The sequence below is a fragment of the Dipodomys ordii genome, unplaced genomic scaffold (genome assembly GCF_000151885.1).
Source record: "Dipodomys ordii isolate 6190 unplaced genomic scaffold, Dord_2.0 Scaffold162, whole genome shotgun sequence".
NCBI lineage: Eukaryota > Metazoa > Chordata > Mammalia > Rodentia > Heteromyidae > Dipodomys > Dipodomys ordii.
Genome location: NW_012267378.1, coordinates 2,803,466 through 2,816,753, shown reverse-complemented (window position 1 = coordinate 2,816,753; position 13,288 = coordinate 2,803,466). Strand labels below are relative to the sequence as shown.

The 13,288-nt window shown below is 45.4% G+C and overlaps 1 protein-coding gene across 1 annotated transcript; it reads right to left on the bottom strand.

Moving 5' to 3' along the window:
• Window positions 1-311: 311 nt before the first annotated feature.
• On the bottom strand, window positions 312-12,224 carry Psmd2 (proteasome (prosome, macropain) 26S subunit, non-ATPase, 2). The gene is made up of 21 exons (XM_013033057.1): window positions 11,953-12,224; window positions 11,438-11,494; window positions 10,970-11,134; window positions 9,776-9,897; window positions 9,374-9,598; window positions 8,689-8,847; window positions 8,385-8,529; window positions 8,148-8,208; window positions 6,500-6,646; window positions 6,226-6,332; window positions 5,898-6,025; window positions 5,586-5,673; window positions 4,095-4,257; window positions 3,599-3,700; window positions 3,276-3,421; window positions 2,733-2,816; window positions 2,153-2,321; window positions 1,958-2,052; window positions 1,369-1,495; window positions 767-885; window positions 312-655 (listed from the first exon to the last, which is right to left on the bottom strand). The coding sequence occupies exons 1-21, from the start codon at window positions 12,085-12,087 to the stop codon at window positions 473-475; spliced, it is 2,727 nt and encodes a 908-aa protein (XP_012888511.1). The 5' UTR covers window positions 12,088-12,224; the 3' UTR covers window positions 312-472.
• Window positions 12,225-13,288: the final 1,064 nt, after the last annotated feature.

The window sequence follows — 13,288 nt, the reverse complement described above, 5'->3', positions numbered from 1 at the left end:
TCAGCACCACATAAGAAAAAAGAAAAAAAGCCGGAAGTGGCTCTGTGGCTCAAATGGTAGAGCGCTAGCCTTGAGCTGAAGAGCTGAGGGACAGTACCTGGGCCCAGAGTTCAAGCCCCACCACCCGACCCCCCCCCAAAAAAGAAAATGACTAAGGAGGAGAAGGAAAAGAGATCTGGTTCCTTCCTTGAAGGGCAAAGGGCAGCCTCCCTCTTTGCCTAAGCTCTAGGTTGTTCCAAATAATGCCTTCTCATATCCATTCCACACTCCAGCCTAGCCCCAGGTCATGATACCCCAGAAAGCAGACAACAGACCTTGGGGATAAAGGTCTTTATTCAACAAAGTTATCTCACTCAGTAACAAAAGAAAGGAGGTAACAATTCCCCCAAAGGTCTGGAGTAGTGTCCACCCCTGGCAGCAAGAAATATGGCCTGCTGATAAATAAGCAGTGGCCCAGAACCCATGTGGCCACTTAAAGGTCATAGTTTGGGTTCTTCCGAAGAATAACAAAACCTTCCAGAATGGGAGTAACAGGAAGAAATTCCTCAGTGGCCAATTCTGCCCGTTCCCCATGGGCCAACAACACTGGGGTTGTGTGTGTCTGGAATCCTGTGATGGTCTTAGGCTTGCCAGCCTGGCCCACCACATCCACTGCCTGTGGAGTAAGAAAACAGAAATGAAGGGACTCCAGAAGGGAGAGAAGCAGTATCTCCCTTGCACTGACCACATGAGTTCCAGAGTAGCCTCCCCCTATTCAACTGCTCACCTGGCCCACACGAACAGACACTGGCAATGGCCGAAGCTCCTCATCAAACGTAACCAGCATTCGGGGCTGCATGGCAGCCACCAGCCCATACAAAACATAGTGTGACTTGCCTAAAATGACTGAAGGAAATACACAGAATAAATGGTTAGACAACAGGGCAGATCAGGCCAGAAACTTGGGAACCCATCTCACCCTTAACCCAGTCATCAGCTAAACACATATTCCTCTCCTCCTGATACCCTACTACTAATCGGAGATGCCACCATCCCCCATTGTTAATAGCCCTCTGACTTGAAAAGTCATTGTTCCCAATCATTTAGAGATAAAACAATCTGAGTTCAAATTTTGCCACTTCTGTTTACAAGCAATGTCATGTTGGACAAGAAACTTAAATGTCTTTTGGGATGAGCTCAGCCATCCCTTATGATGAGCCACTGGGTTCATCAACCTCAACTCTCTGGGATACATCAAAAGTGTGGCAGATTAAGGAGTTTCATGAGGCCTAAAGAACTAAGAATAATTCAGAGCTAATTTGGGATCTTGATCCTAAATGACCAGGGTGACCCTGGTAAGAGTGGAGGAAGGGTACCACAGAAACTCACTGTTTCGAACATCCAGGAAAGAGACAAGCACAGTGAGTAGACCAGCCACAGCCACTTGACTCATAAGCTGTCGATCACTGTGATAGGGGCAGAGGGTAAGTGTACCCTTCCCTAAATGTGTCAGGCCCTAAAAAACAGGGGAAAGTGGTTATAGGGAGTCACAGCTGCGGCTGAGGTATTATTTAATCTGGCCAAACAAACCCCACTCGCTCACATCTTCCCTCCCAGACCAAGACGCCACTGTCCTTCTTTCATCACCACACATGCTTCCCTTGGCACACACTAAGGAGAAGGATTTCTGGGGTGGGAGAAAAAAAAAAAAAGAATTTCTTTTTTTTTTTTTTTTGGTCGGTCATGGGGCTTGAACTCTGGGCCTGGGCGCTGTCCCTCAGCTCTTCAGCTCAAGGCCAGCGCTCTATCACTTGAGCCACAGTACCACTTCTGGTTTTCAGTGGTTTATTGAAGATAAGAGTCTCATAGACTCTCCTGCCCAGGCTGGCTTTGCACTGTGATCCTCAGATCTCAGCCTCCTGAGTAGCTAGGATTACAGGCGTGAGTCACCAGTGCCCAGCTGAGTTCTACTCTTTACCTGTGCCAAGCGCACCATGAAGAGGTTATTGGGGTCCTTGGCATGATATTGGGCTAACTGACGCAGCATTGCAGCCAGACGGGCATTATTAGTACCTGGAAATATTAAATATTATACAAGATTAAAAAAAGAATAAAAGGACCTGGAATCTTCCTCTAATTTGCTTAATATCTTTTTTTTTTGCTTCATACTCACCACTGCCCACCATGCCCATGGCAAAGATGGAGTTATAGGAAACTTCTGGATCAGCATCATGAGAGAATTTGCTTAGAGTATCCAAGATGTTGAGTCGTGGATTTGAAACAGATATTAGAGCCAATGCTAAAGGTACAGCCCTTCGGAGTGTAGGCTCCCCATATCTCAACTGGTAATAAAACAAAGTAACAATATAGAAGATGTAACAAGTTCAGTGACAGGAATGGACCAAATGAAATGGGCTTTGATGTTTATAAATGGCTCAACAAAAAACTACTGCTTCATAAAGAAAACCCATCAGGAAAGTCTTCTCCAAGAAATCATAAGGCCATCAAAATTAGTATATTCCAAGCCTGGTGCCAACGGTCCCCACCTGTAATCCTAGCTACTCAGGAGGCGGAGACCTGGAGAATCACTCCATTTCCAAAATGACTAGCAAAACTCTGGACCACATGTATGATTCAAGTGGTAGAGATAAGGTTCTGAGGTTCAAACCCCAGTATCAGCAACAAAAACCAAAACAAAACAGAGCAAAAAAAAAACCAAAACACCATATTCCAATCTTCTCCATGATACTCACCAAATGACCAAAGGTTCTAAGTGCCATCTCTGCACCAATCTCCTCCCCCATAGCAATAAGGGCAATGCCCAGAACAGCCACTCCCTACAATTGAAAAGGCAACAGAATCCATTAAATTCAAGAAAGCAAAAAGTCACCCCTGACTGAAGGCTCATACTAAGAAGAAAAGCTATCCTGTGGGGAATACCTTTGCCTTCCACAGACACAACTCAAATCTACCTGTTTGTTTTGCCAGTCATGGAACTTGAAATCAGGGCCTCGGCTCTGTCCCTGAGCCTCTGTGCTCAAAGCTAGCGCTCTACCACTTGAGCCACAGCACTACTTCCAGCCTTTTCTGTTTATGTGGTACTGAAGAATTAAACACAGGGCTTCATGCATGCTAGGCAAGCACTCTAACACTAAGCAACATTCCCTGACATTTTGTTACATAGTAACACTATACCCAAAGGAGCTCTAAAACAAAGACAAAGCCACTGTTCCCCATTCTCTGACATGTTTATCTTTTCTCACAGCCTTCCTGAAATTATAGGGTTTTCCCATAACCTGATGTGCTCCCATGTCAGCAGGGGCTTCCTTCTTGTCCTTGTCCTTCTTTTCCTTTTTCTCTTTGTCTTCTTCCTTTTCCTTGGAATCAAAGTGTTCACTACAAATGTGAAGGAGCTGCTGCACCTTCAGCACATTCCCAGAGCCTATGGCAGAGAAGTAAAAGTGAGGAGAGATAGAAATGAAAAGGCACCAGGGAAAAGCTTACTAGAAACAGAAGGCTAAAGAACCAAAAGCAAAACAAAATCTAAGACGAAAGAGAAAACAACATAAAAAGGGACCAAGAATCACTGGGAAAGCCCAAGAAATTAACAGACACAGACCTGCATAGGCACACACATCTACAAGTGTGTTGGCAAAACTGCGGAATGGCTCTGATACAACCTCCAGCGCAGCCAGGATTGCTTCAATGGCCTCACCTTTCCCTACAAAACAGATTCAAGAGATCAGCTTGACACATAAAACCTTCCAATCAAGCTGGGCATTGGTAGCTCATGCTTGTAATCCTAGCTATTCAGGATGCTAAGATGCGCAAGTCACTGTTCAAAGCCAGCCCAGGCAGAAATGTCTGTGAGACCCTTATCTCCAATTAACCAACAAAAAAAGCCAGAAGTGGAAGAGCAGCAGCCTTGAGTCAAAAAGCTAAGCAAGAGCATGAGGCCCTGAGTTCAAGCCCCAGTAACAGCACAATTACATGCATACATACATAAATACATACATACATTTATATACACACATACATACCACACACAGTAGGGATTTACTGTATCCAACTACCCAACGACTGTTAGCTTTTTGATCCAATAAATATCCCCTCACCCAGATGGTTGAGGCCTAGGCCAAGAGGAAGCCAACGAGCATAGGTGTCCTTCAGTTCAGTCTCAGACTTCTCCATAATGGTCTGAAGGATAGTGGAAGTGACATCTCCATTGCAGGATCCCACTGCTATCATTCCACAGGCTAGAGCTGTCACACCTGCCACCTACAAAAGTCAGCATTACATACAGTAAGATACTAAAATACTTCCTTTTTCTATCTTGATTCCTACACATTGTAAGATAGCCACAGTGCCACTTCTGGTTTTAATTGGCGATAAGAGTCTCACAAGGACTTTTCTGCCCAGGGTGGCTTTGAACTGCAATCCTCAGATCCCAGCCTCCTGAGTAGCTAGGATTACAGGTGTGAGCCACCAGCATAGTCACTTTCTGGTAGATCAAAATAACAAAAGGAGCAACCATTCACTAAGTACTTACTATAGGCCAGTCCTATAGTAACTGTTTTGTAAACTCTTTAACGTTTAAGCTTTATAGCAACTCTACAAAATAGGTCTTACTACTATTCCTTTGATGCATGAAAAAAGGAGGCCTAAAGAGACTGAGTTACTTGTCAAGGATCACATTGCTTGTAAGCAGAAATGTCAAGATTTAAGCTCAGAAATCTAAAACCTCTGCTTTTGGCTACTGTATTATTCATCTACCACTAAAATGACAAGAAAATGTAAGGTTGATCGATGGTTAAAACTTAGTGAGAGGGGCTGGGAAGTTGGCTCAGTGGTAGAGCACTTGCCTTGCATGCATGAGGCCCTGGGTTCGATTCCTCAGCACCACATAAGCAAAAAGAAAAAAGCCAGAAGTGGCTCTGTGGCTGAAGTGGTAGAGCGCTAGTCTTGAGCTGAAGAGCTGAGGAACAGCGCCCAGGCCCAGAGTTCAGGCCCCACGACCAGACCACCCCCCAAAAAAAAACCCAGCGAGAATCATGTTATAGTTTAGATCTATAATATCCCACAAAGGCCATGTCTTAAAAGATCCCCAGAGTGATGCTATTTATTAGGAAGTTTAACTAAGAGATGGGACCCAGCAAGAGATCTTTATGTTAGTGGGGACTGCCCTAGAAAGGGATATTAGAACTTCAGCCCCTTCCTTACATTGTTTCCTGACTTGTGAGTGGTTTTGTGCAGCCACATACAGATGTGCTATCACCCAAAGCAACAGGTCTACATAACCATGAACTGGAAGCTTCAAAACTTTTTCTAAGTTGATTATATGAGTTATTTTGTTATAGCGACAGATAGCTGACTAATATAAGCATCAGCATTAAACTGCCTAAGTTTCTCCTCCTTCTGGTTTAAGTAGTTCAGAGATCCCAGGGACTAGAACTCAATACTAAAATGTTAACTTTAGCCTCAATTGCACTTGAAATGGCAAGGTGACCCTTGCCCCAATACATATGTCCTTCTTTTCCACTAGACGTCACACAGGGACTCACAGTACCTTTCTTACCCACTGTAAATCATCACCAGCTTCTACTCACCTCCATGCTTGACTTTGAATCTCCCATCACAGGCAGTAGCAGTGTTAGAACATCTTCACGATTTGAACCAGCATAGGCTAAGCCGAGCCTGCAAAAGTCAGGGACGGTCAGGCCCCAACACATACCCAAGAATGGAAAAAACAAAAACAGAAAGAGGACTAGGTACTCATCATTTCAGCAAACATTTCTCATGAACCAAATACTCAGTGGCATGCAAGTGGCAGTCTTTGACAATAATGTGAAAAATGCTTCAGTTCCTGTTCTCTAGAGCTTATGGGCTAAGCATTACCAAAGGAGAAGAGAATATCTTACCCAAAGATGGAACCAAGTCTCATGGTGTTGCTGTTATGAAGAACATAGTCTGAGAGCAGGGCCAGGGCAGGGTCACACTCATTCCGGACCCCAGAGTTCACAATACCACAGGCAAGGAGCGCTCCTGACTGAAAGACCAAGTAGACTCTTTACTTACGCTACTCTGCCTTCAACATAAAGGATACTTACTCACATAGACCTCATTATAGCACTTGCCTTAACTAAAGTGAAAAACTAGATATGCCTCATCAGTGACAGAGAAGTACTACAGGTCACTAGAACACAGGAAGAGGGGAGTTACCAGGTAGTAAGCTGTGCCCAAACCAACCTTGATATAATCCTCAGAGGAGTACAGATACTTGTCGATCTGAGTGAGGCCACCATCCACATCCCACAGCAGAATCATGCCAAGGGATGCAGCAGCACTCAGCATTCCTGTACCAAGGAAGAATCAATCTGTTAGCTTTAAAAGGGCCTTCACCCTGCGGAAATTACTCTAAAGGGCTCCCCCAAGAAACTGTACTGTGACCCCTTATAAATAATAAAACTCTGCAACAAAAAGGGGAACCAAAGATAGCATAAAAGTAGTAGCAGAATTATACCATGGTCTTTGTTCTTGTAAAGCCATTTGTTGCCATCATCAGTCAGCAGTTTGTCCTGGCCAAAGGCTGCATTCACAAAGCCATTGACAAAAGAGGAGGCCAAGTTCATGCGGGCAGAATCCACCTGAGAGCCACTTCCTCCAAACCCTGAACAGGAAAAGAGAAGGAAAAAAAGGTTTGAGAGTAAGCTGGGTGCCAGAGGCTCATGCCTATAATCCTAGCTTCTCAGGAGGCTGAGATCTGAGGATCACCATTCAAAGCCAGCGTAGGCAGGCAAGTCCATGAGACTCTTATCTCCATTCTCCAATAAACTACTCAAAAAAGCCAGAAGTGGCACTGTGGCTCAAGTGGTAGAGCACTGGCATTATGCAAAAGAAGCTCAGGGGGGGCTGGAGTGGTAGAGCGCTTGCCTTGCATGCCTGAGGCCCTGGGTTCAATTCCTCAGCACCACATAAGCAAAAAAAAAAAAAAAAAAAAAGCAGGAAGTGGTGCTGTGGCTCAAGTGGTAGAGCGCTAGCCTTGAGCTGAAGAGCTGAGAGACAGCGCTCAGGCCCCAGAGTTCAGGCCCCAAGACCGGACCCCCCCCAAAAAGAAAAAGGGAGTTCAGGGACAGTGCCCAGGCCCAGAGTTCAAACTCCAGGATTGGCAAAAAAAAAAAAAGATTTAGAGTAGAACAAGAAAGGAACACAAGCTAGGAGCTAGAGGCCTCACACTTGTAATCCTAATTACTCAGGAGATTGAGATCTGAGGACAGTGGTTCAAAGCTAGTCTGAGCAGTCAAGTCTAGAACTCTTTTTTTTTTTTTTTTTTGTCGGTCATGGCCTGAACTCTGGGCCTGGGCACTGTCCCTTGGCTCTTCAGCTCAAGGCTGGCACCCTACCACTTGAGCCACAATGCCACTTCCAGTTTTTTCTGCTTATTTGGTACTGAGGAATGGAACCCAGGACCTCATGTATGTGAGGCAAGCACTCTACCACTGAGCCACCTTCCCAGCCCCAAGTCTAGAACTCTTATCTCCAATAAACTACCAAAAGGCCAGAAGTGAAGTTGTGGCTCAAGTGGTAGAGTACCAGCCCTGAGTGAAAAAGCTCAGGGACAATGCCCAAGTCCTGAGTTCAAGCTCAAAGAGTGGCATTAAAAAAAAAAAAAAAAAGGAACACAACAAAGTAATTAGTCTCTGGTTCTAAATGGCTCCTTAAGATCTTCTATCTTTACCCCAAAAAGTGACCTACAAAAAAAGTTTACTCACTGTACAATTAATGCTTACTAATTTCAAAAAAAAATTTAAGAAGCCGGGTGCTGGTGACTCATGCCTAGCTACTCAGGGGGCTGAGATCTAAGGATCAAGGTTCAAAGCCAACTCAGGCAGGAATGTCTGTGAGACTCTTATCTCCAACTTATCACCAGAAAACTGGAAGTGGCATTGTGGCTCAAGTGGTAGAGCACTTACCTTGAGCTGAAGAGCTCAGGGACAGTGCCTAGGCCTAGAGCTCAAGAACCACAACAGCAACAAAAAAAAAAAAAAGAGAGAGAGAGAGAAAATTCATGGGAATTCTAAGCTCTTAAGGATAATCAGATTAGAAAAGCTATTATTTCTAATACAAGGGGAACAATTAGTCCTCCAACCCCCACATACATGGTTACTCACTGTTATTCTCTAGGTGGGTTTTGTAGATGTCATCAGGCACCTTGGGCTCCATGATATCCAGCTGAAGAGAAGCCAGAGTGTCACAACTGCTCTCACAGTATTCCCCAAGCTATCCCTTCTGCTATCCCACTGAATGGCAATTCTAACTAGGAAGTATATTGAGAGGTATCAGGGAGGAAAAATGACAGGTAGAATTAAAACCAAAAAGCCTTGAAAGAAAAGGGCAAAACATCTCACCTCCCGGGCTAAGGCCAAGAAGTTGCTGTTAAGCTGTACATTGGACATGATCTCTGTCAGGTCCTCATACTCCTCTACATCTTCACTGAGCTCCAGGAACACTCCATGCCGCCCTAACATAAATGCCATCTGCTTCTGGACCACCCTGTGAGAGAAAGACAGCAGGCTTGCTTATTCTCATCCAGTAAGGACACAAGAGAGCCCCCTAGTCCCCAACCAAAATATACACACAGGTCCCAGTTATTCATGAAAATAACCCACGCATGAGTGAGATACATCCTTTCCCACCTTCTTCCTTACTTACACATCCTTACAGGAGGTGAAGATGTCTTCTACCAATTCCATGTCATTGAGCATCAAAGCCAACCTCAGAGCTTCAGGGAAACGACTAAACTTTCGAAATACACCCAAGGCACATCGTAGCAGGGCAGAATTCTCAGGCTCTGGCACATAGTTCACACAACTAAAAATGTAAGGATAATTTTTTTTTTTGGGGGGGGTTCTGGTCATAGGGCCTGAACTCTGGGCCTGGGCGTTGTCCCTCAGCTCTTCAGCTCAAGGCGAGCGCTCTACCACTTGAGCCACTTCTAGCTTTTTTCTTTTTGCTTATGTGGTGCTGAGGAATCGAACCCAGGGCCTCAGGCATGCAAGGCAAGCGCTCTACCACTGAGCCACCTTCCCAGCCCCTGTAAAGATAATTTTAAAAATTCACTATGTCCCAGAAATTCACTTACCTTTTTAAATTCACCTACCCAAAATACTGAATGCCTACTATATACCAAGTATTGGAAATGCTATGACTACTAAGGAAAAATAAAGTCTTTCTCAGTAGTAATTCTACATCCCAAAAGAAATTAATGAGCATCAATCAATTAACTATAGTTTAATGTAATCCTTAATGCAGATTCTCTGGGAGAATAAAGAACATACAAATAAAATTGAAGAGCTAAGGAGGGCAAGCTGGCCACCCACTCTACATGCTTCCTTACCTGGTAAGATAGAGGCAGACCTTGGCATATGCATTCTCATCAATATCCTTCTCCAGCATATCCACCTGCTCAATTTCCATGAGCAGGTCACAGGCCTCATGTTCTGCATTGTGGGCCATATTATAAGGGACAATCTCCTTCACCAAGGTAAGCAGTGGCTCCCGCTGTGCTTTTTCTGCCTCGTCCAGCTCCTGCCATTCTTTAGCCACTTCTCCTGCCAGATGTCTATGGATAGATACAACTATTAAGGAAAGGACCACAGTTTTAGAACAGTTTCCTATACGTCAAGGAATTCTGTGTCTAGGAAATACAACACAATGATACTCTAAGTCAGTATTCCAAGACAGAGTTCAGACTTATGCTTTAGAATCTCCTTCAGATTGCCAAGCAAAAAGTTCTTACCTGACATACTCATGACCCCATGATGCTAATTCTTCTTGGGAGCCCACTAGCCGATACTTGAGGCACTCACGCTCCCCACTCATGGTCATGGCCAAAACAGAGATGATGTCAGCAGCAAAACGCTATAAACAAACCAGTCCTTTGAAGTCAAACCCAGTAGTCCTTGGTAAGGAAAGTGTGACATTATGGAGCCAAGATTACTGTCCCCCCAAATTAGCTACTCAATATATACCAGTTTTTTCTCACTTCCTATGCTGAATCTCACAATAACCCTAAAGATGATGCTTCTATCCCCCCATCCCTTTTTGTTGATCATGGGGCTTAAACTCAGGTGCTATCCCTGAGCTCTTTTGCTCAAAGCTAGCACTCTAACACTTTAGGCCACCAAGCCACTTCTTGTTTTCTGGTGACTAGAGATAAGAGTCTCAGACTTTCCTCCCTGGGCTGGCTTTAAATCTCCATCCTCAGATCTCAGCTTCCTTATAAGCTAGGATTACAGGCATGAGCCACTGGTGCCCAGCTCCATCTCCCTTTTAAACTAATATAGCTAAAGGATTTTGATAAACAAGGGGGAATACAACAAAAGATGGAAACTTTGTATTTTATTATTTTAAGAGATAGAATCACTACATTTCCCAGGTTGGCCCTGTTTCACAGGCTCTAAAGATCTGACAATCTCAGCCTCCTGAATAGCTGGGTTTAGGGGTATGACACCACACCCTACATGAGTTTTGATTTCAGTAATAGCTTACAAAAAGATTTTAATCAAAATAGACCAATAACCAAGAAAACTCACTGTAACTACTGTAGAGGTCAAGGACAAAAGCAAGGTCATTAAGGAGGCTGCTACTATAACCCAGGGCCAACTGAAGATTCTAGATCAATGTTCTATCAATAGGAAGAGAAGAGGTTGAACTGGAGTACAGTTTAGAGATTAAAGAACAAAAACGTACATAGGGAAAAAGAACATTAAAAAAAGATTAAATGTAAGTCATAAATAGATCATGCTAAAGAAATTCCAAGGTCAAACAGAAATGACAGAAATATCTTGGAAGTAAATGATCAACTTTCAGTTCTTTGGGAGATATTATAACTGTGACAAACTCATTAGACCTCCAGGACTCACCATGAGCCTCACAGTTTAGGTGAAGAATTCCTCAACTAGACCTCAACCAATCTTTGAAACAATTTTACCTTATTTTCCCCAGGAGCCATGTTCTCATAGATTTCCTTCAGTTTGCCATAGTGTGGACGTAGAAATTTGAGAGGTTTGGGCACTGAAGTCATGGAAGTTGTAGAAGAACGAATCTGCCTTCGCAGTTCCTCCAGGGCTGGCCGGTACAGCGATGTATCCTTCTCCTGATTAAAGATATTAGAGCTCAGACAAAAAGAACTGATACTCCTCCAAGCTATACCACAGTTACTTCATCAACACTCCCCAAGGGAAACATAAATTGTATGTGATGCCTTTGTGATTCCCCCAAGTCCCTGCACCTTGCTTAGCACAAATATTCCCAATTCAAAAATCCTTTGTAACCTCCAAAACATCCTGGGACCCTAAAACACAGTCTACCTCACATAGGAGTTGTTACCTCAAAACAAGAAAGCAAAGAAGTGGGAAGATCCTTATAGGCGCCAGCTTATGTTAGCATCCTGACTCACCCCGAGTCGTTCCACGAGCATCTCCAACTCATCCTGAAGTTGTTTGTCCTCCTCGGACTGGAAGGTTGAGGGAAGAAGCACGTCAAGATTAGGAATCCCAAGCGCATCCTTCTCCCACTCACCTTGGAGCAGGTGGAGGGAGCACTTGCCTCTTTAGGAAGGTGAGGGGGGGCAGACGGACAAGGGAAAAGGTGGTGGGAATGGGAAGCCCCGTTGGAAAGGCGGACTGGCGTCTGAGCCAGGCTCCCCTTGAGCGCTGTTTTAGGAAATGAGGCTGGCAATGACCCGGCGGAGTCCACCTCAGGACGTGGTGGTGAGACTTGGTGGGGACCACGCAGGTGTGACAGCGCGGAGTGGAGAGTGAGGGCTAGGAAGGCAGGGTGCGGGGCCCCGGGCAGCCCCATGCTCTTTCTCTCGGGTGCGGTGGGGCCGTTGGGAGTCGGGCCCGCGGCCTGCCGGGCCACCGTGACTCAGCCCTCGGCCTCCGCAGCCGGCTCCCAAGGGATGCGCCTCACCAGCTCCTGTTCTTTGTCCTTGTCCCCGGCATCCCGCCGCTCCTTGCCGCCTGACTTCTCGTCCGCGCCGCCGGAGGCCGTCGCTGGGGGCAGCTGGGGCTGCAGAGGTGCCTTGTCCCGGCCACCTTCCTCCATCTCCACTGCTACTGCCGGCCCGCTGCGCGCGCACCCGGCTCGCACCACCCCTTTTCCCAGACGGCTTCGCGTTTCGACAGTGGCGCCCCTCCTCCTCCAGGCCCCGCCCACGGCCGGAAACGCTGAGGCGAGCTCTGACACTCTGGCCCTCCTGCCCAGGCCGGGCGCACCCCGCCCTCGAAGGCCTGACCGAAACCACGATTCCCAGCGTCCTGCGCGCGCCGGCGTCGCCCAGTCTCGGTTACACCGGAAGTGCAATGTCGGGTTGGGGTGGGCTGGTCGCCGTCGGAGGTGAAGGGGCTGACAACTGGGAGGCGGAAAAACATCTCTCCTCGCTCGTAAGTTCCCTTGCAGCAGTGTAGATGAAACCCACCCTAACGTTACAGTTGGCTGCGTGATGCCACAGCGTTAAATCCTGGACGCTGGAGTGTGGTCACCTCCGAACTGTTCCCTCCGGGGAAGGACACTGTCGGTCTTAACGGAAGAACGTGGCTGTCACGCTAAACCTTTCTGATTGTTGGATGGAGTAGAAGTCGATACATTAAGCCCTTTGCTTCAAATACTGAAGCCAAAAGCAGGACAAGATAACGTCACTTGCTCTCGGCCTGTTTTCCTGACCCAGTGATGACTTAAAAAGGGAAATGATTCTATGTCAACAGTGTGTGTGCGCAGGTAGAAGGTGAGCACAGAGGAAGTAATTCTTTACTTTTTCCACCTGTAGACACACTCAGTATTTGGCCGAATGTCTTTTATGGGCTTTAACACAGTAAAAAAAATGCAGAAAGTGTTCTTTTAAAAATCTAGCATTGTATTTGCATTCTATTTCCATTGCCAATAACTCCACTGTCGGATGATAAAGGTTAGACAATCCACTTGTTATAGTCATTTCACCTCTACAATATCCTTCAGTTATCTGTAGAGGGACTTCCCCAGTATCTCTCCTTTTCCATGACTGCCTTCTCTGGGTCTTAGATTTTTGTCTTAGATGTTATATACATCCCACCCAGTACCTTGCAGAAAATGGGGGTACTTGTAACATTGAGCACAGTCAGATAGCTAGTGTTGACTCCAGATGAATAATATGGGAAGAGTTACTGGACTATGTTTCAACTTTGTTGTAGATTTAAAATGTTTCAAAATAATATGGTTGAAGAATTTTATGTGTATGTATGAAAAAAGAACAATGAAACCTGTTTTAATT

Excerpts from the sequence above, each read along its gene's own strand:
- Psmd2 (XM_013033057.1), bottom strand. The coding sequence starts at position 12,087 with ATGGAGGAAGGTGGCCGGGACAAGGCACCTCTGCAGCCCCAGCTGCCC. Across the intron at positions 5,674-5,897 it reads AGACTTGGTTCCATCTTTGG|GCTCGGCTTAGCCTATGCTG; the intron begins GTAAGATATTCT and ends TGACTTTTGCAG. Across the intron at positions 2,322-2,732 it reads TTAGAACCTTTGGTCATTTG|TTGAGATATGGGGAGCCTAC; the intron begins GTGAGTATCATG and ends TTTTATTACCAG.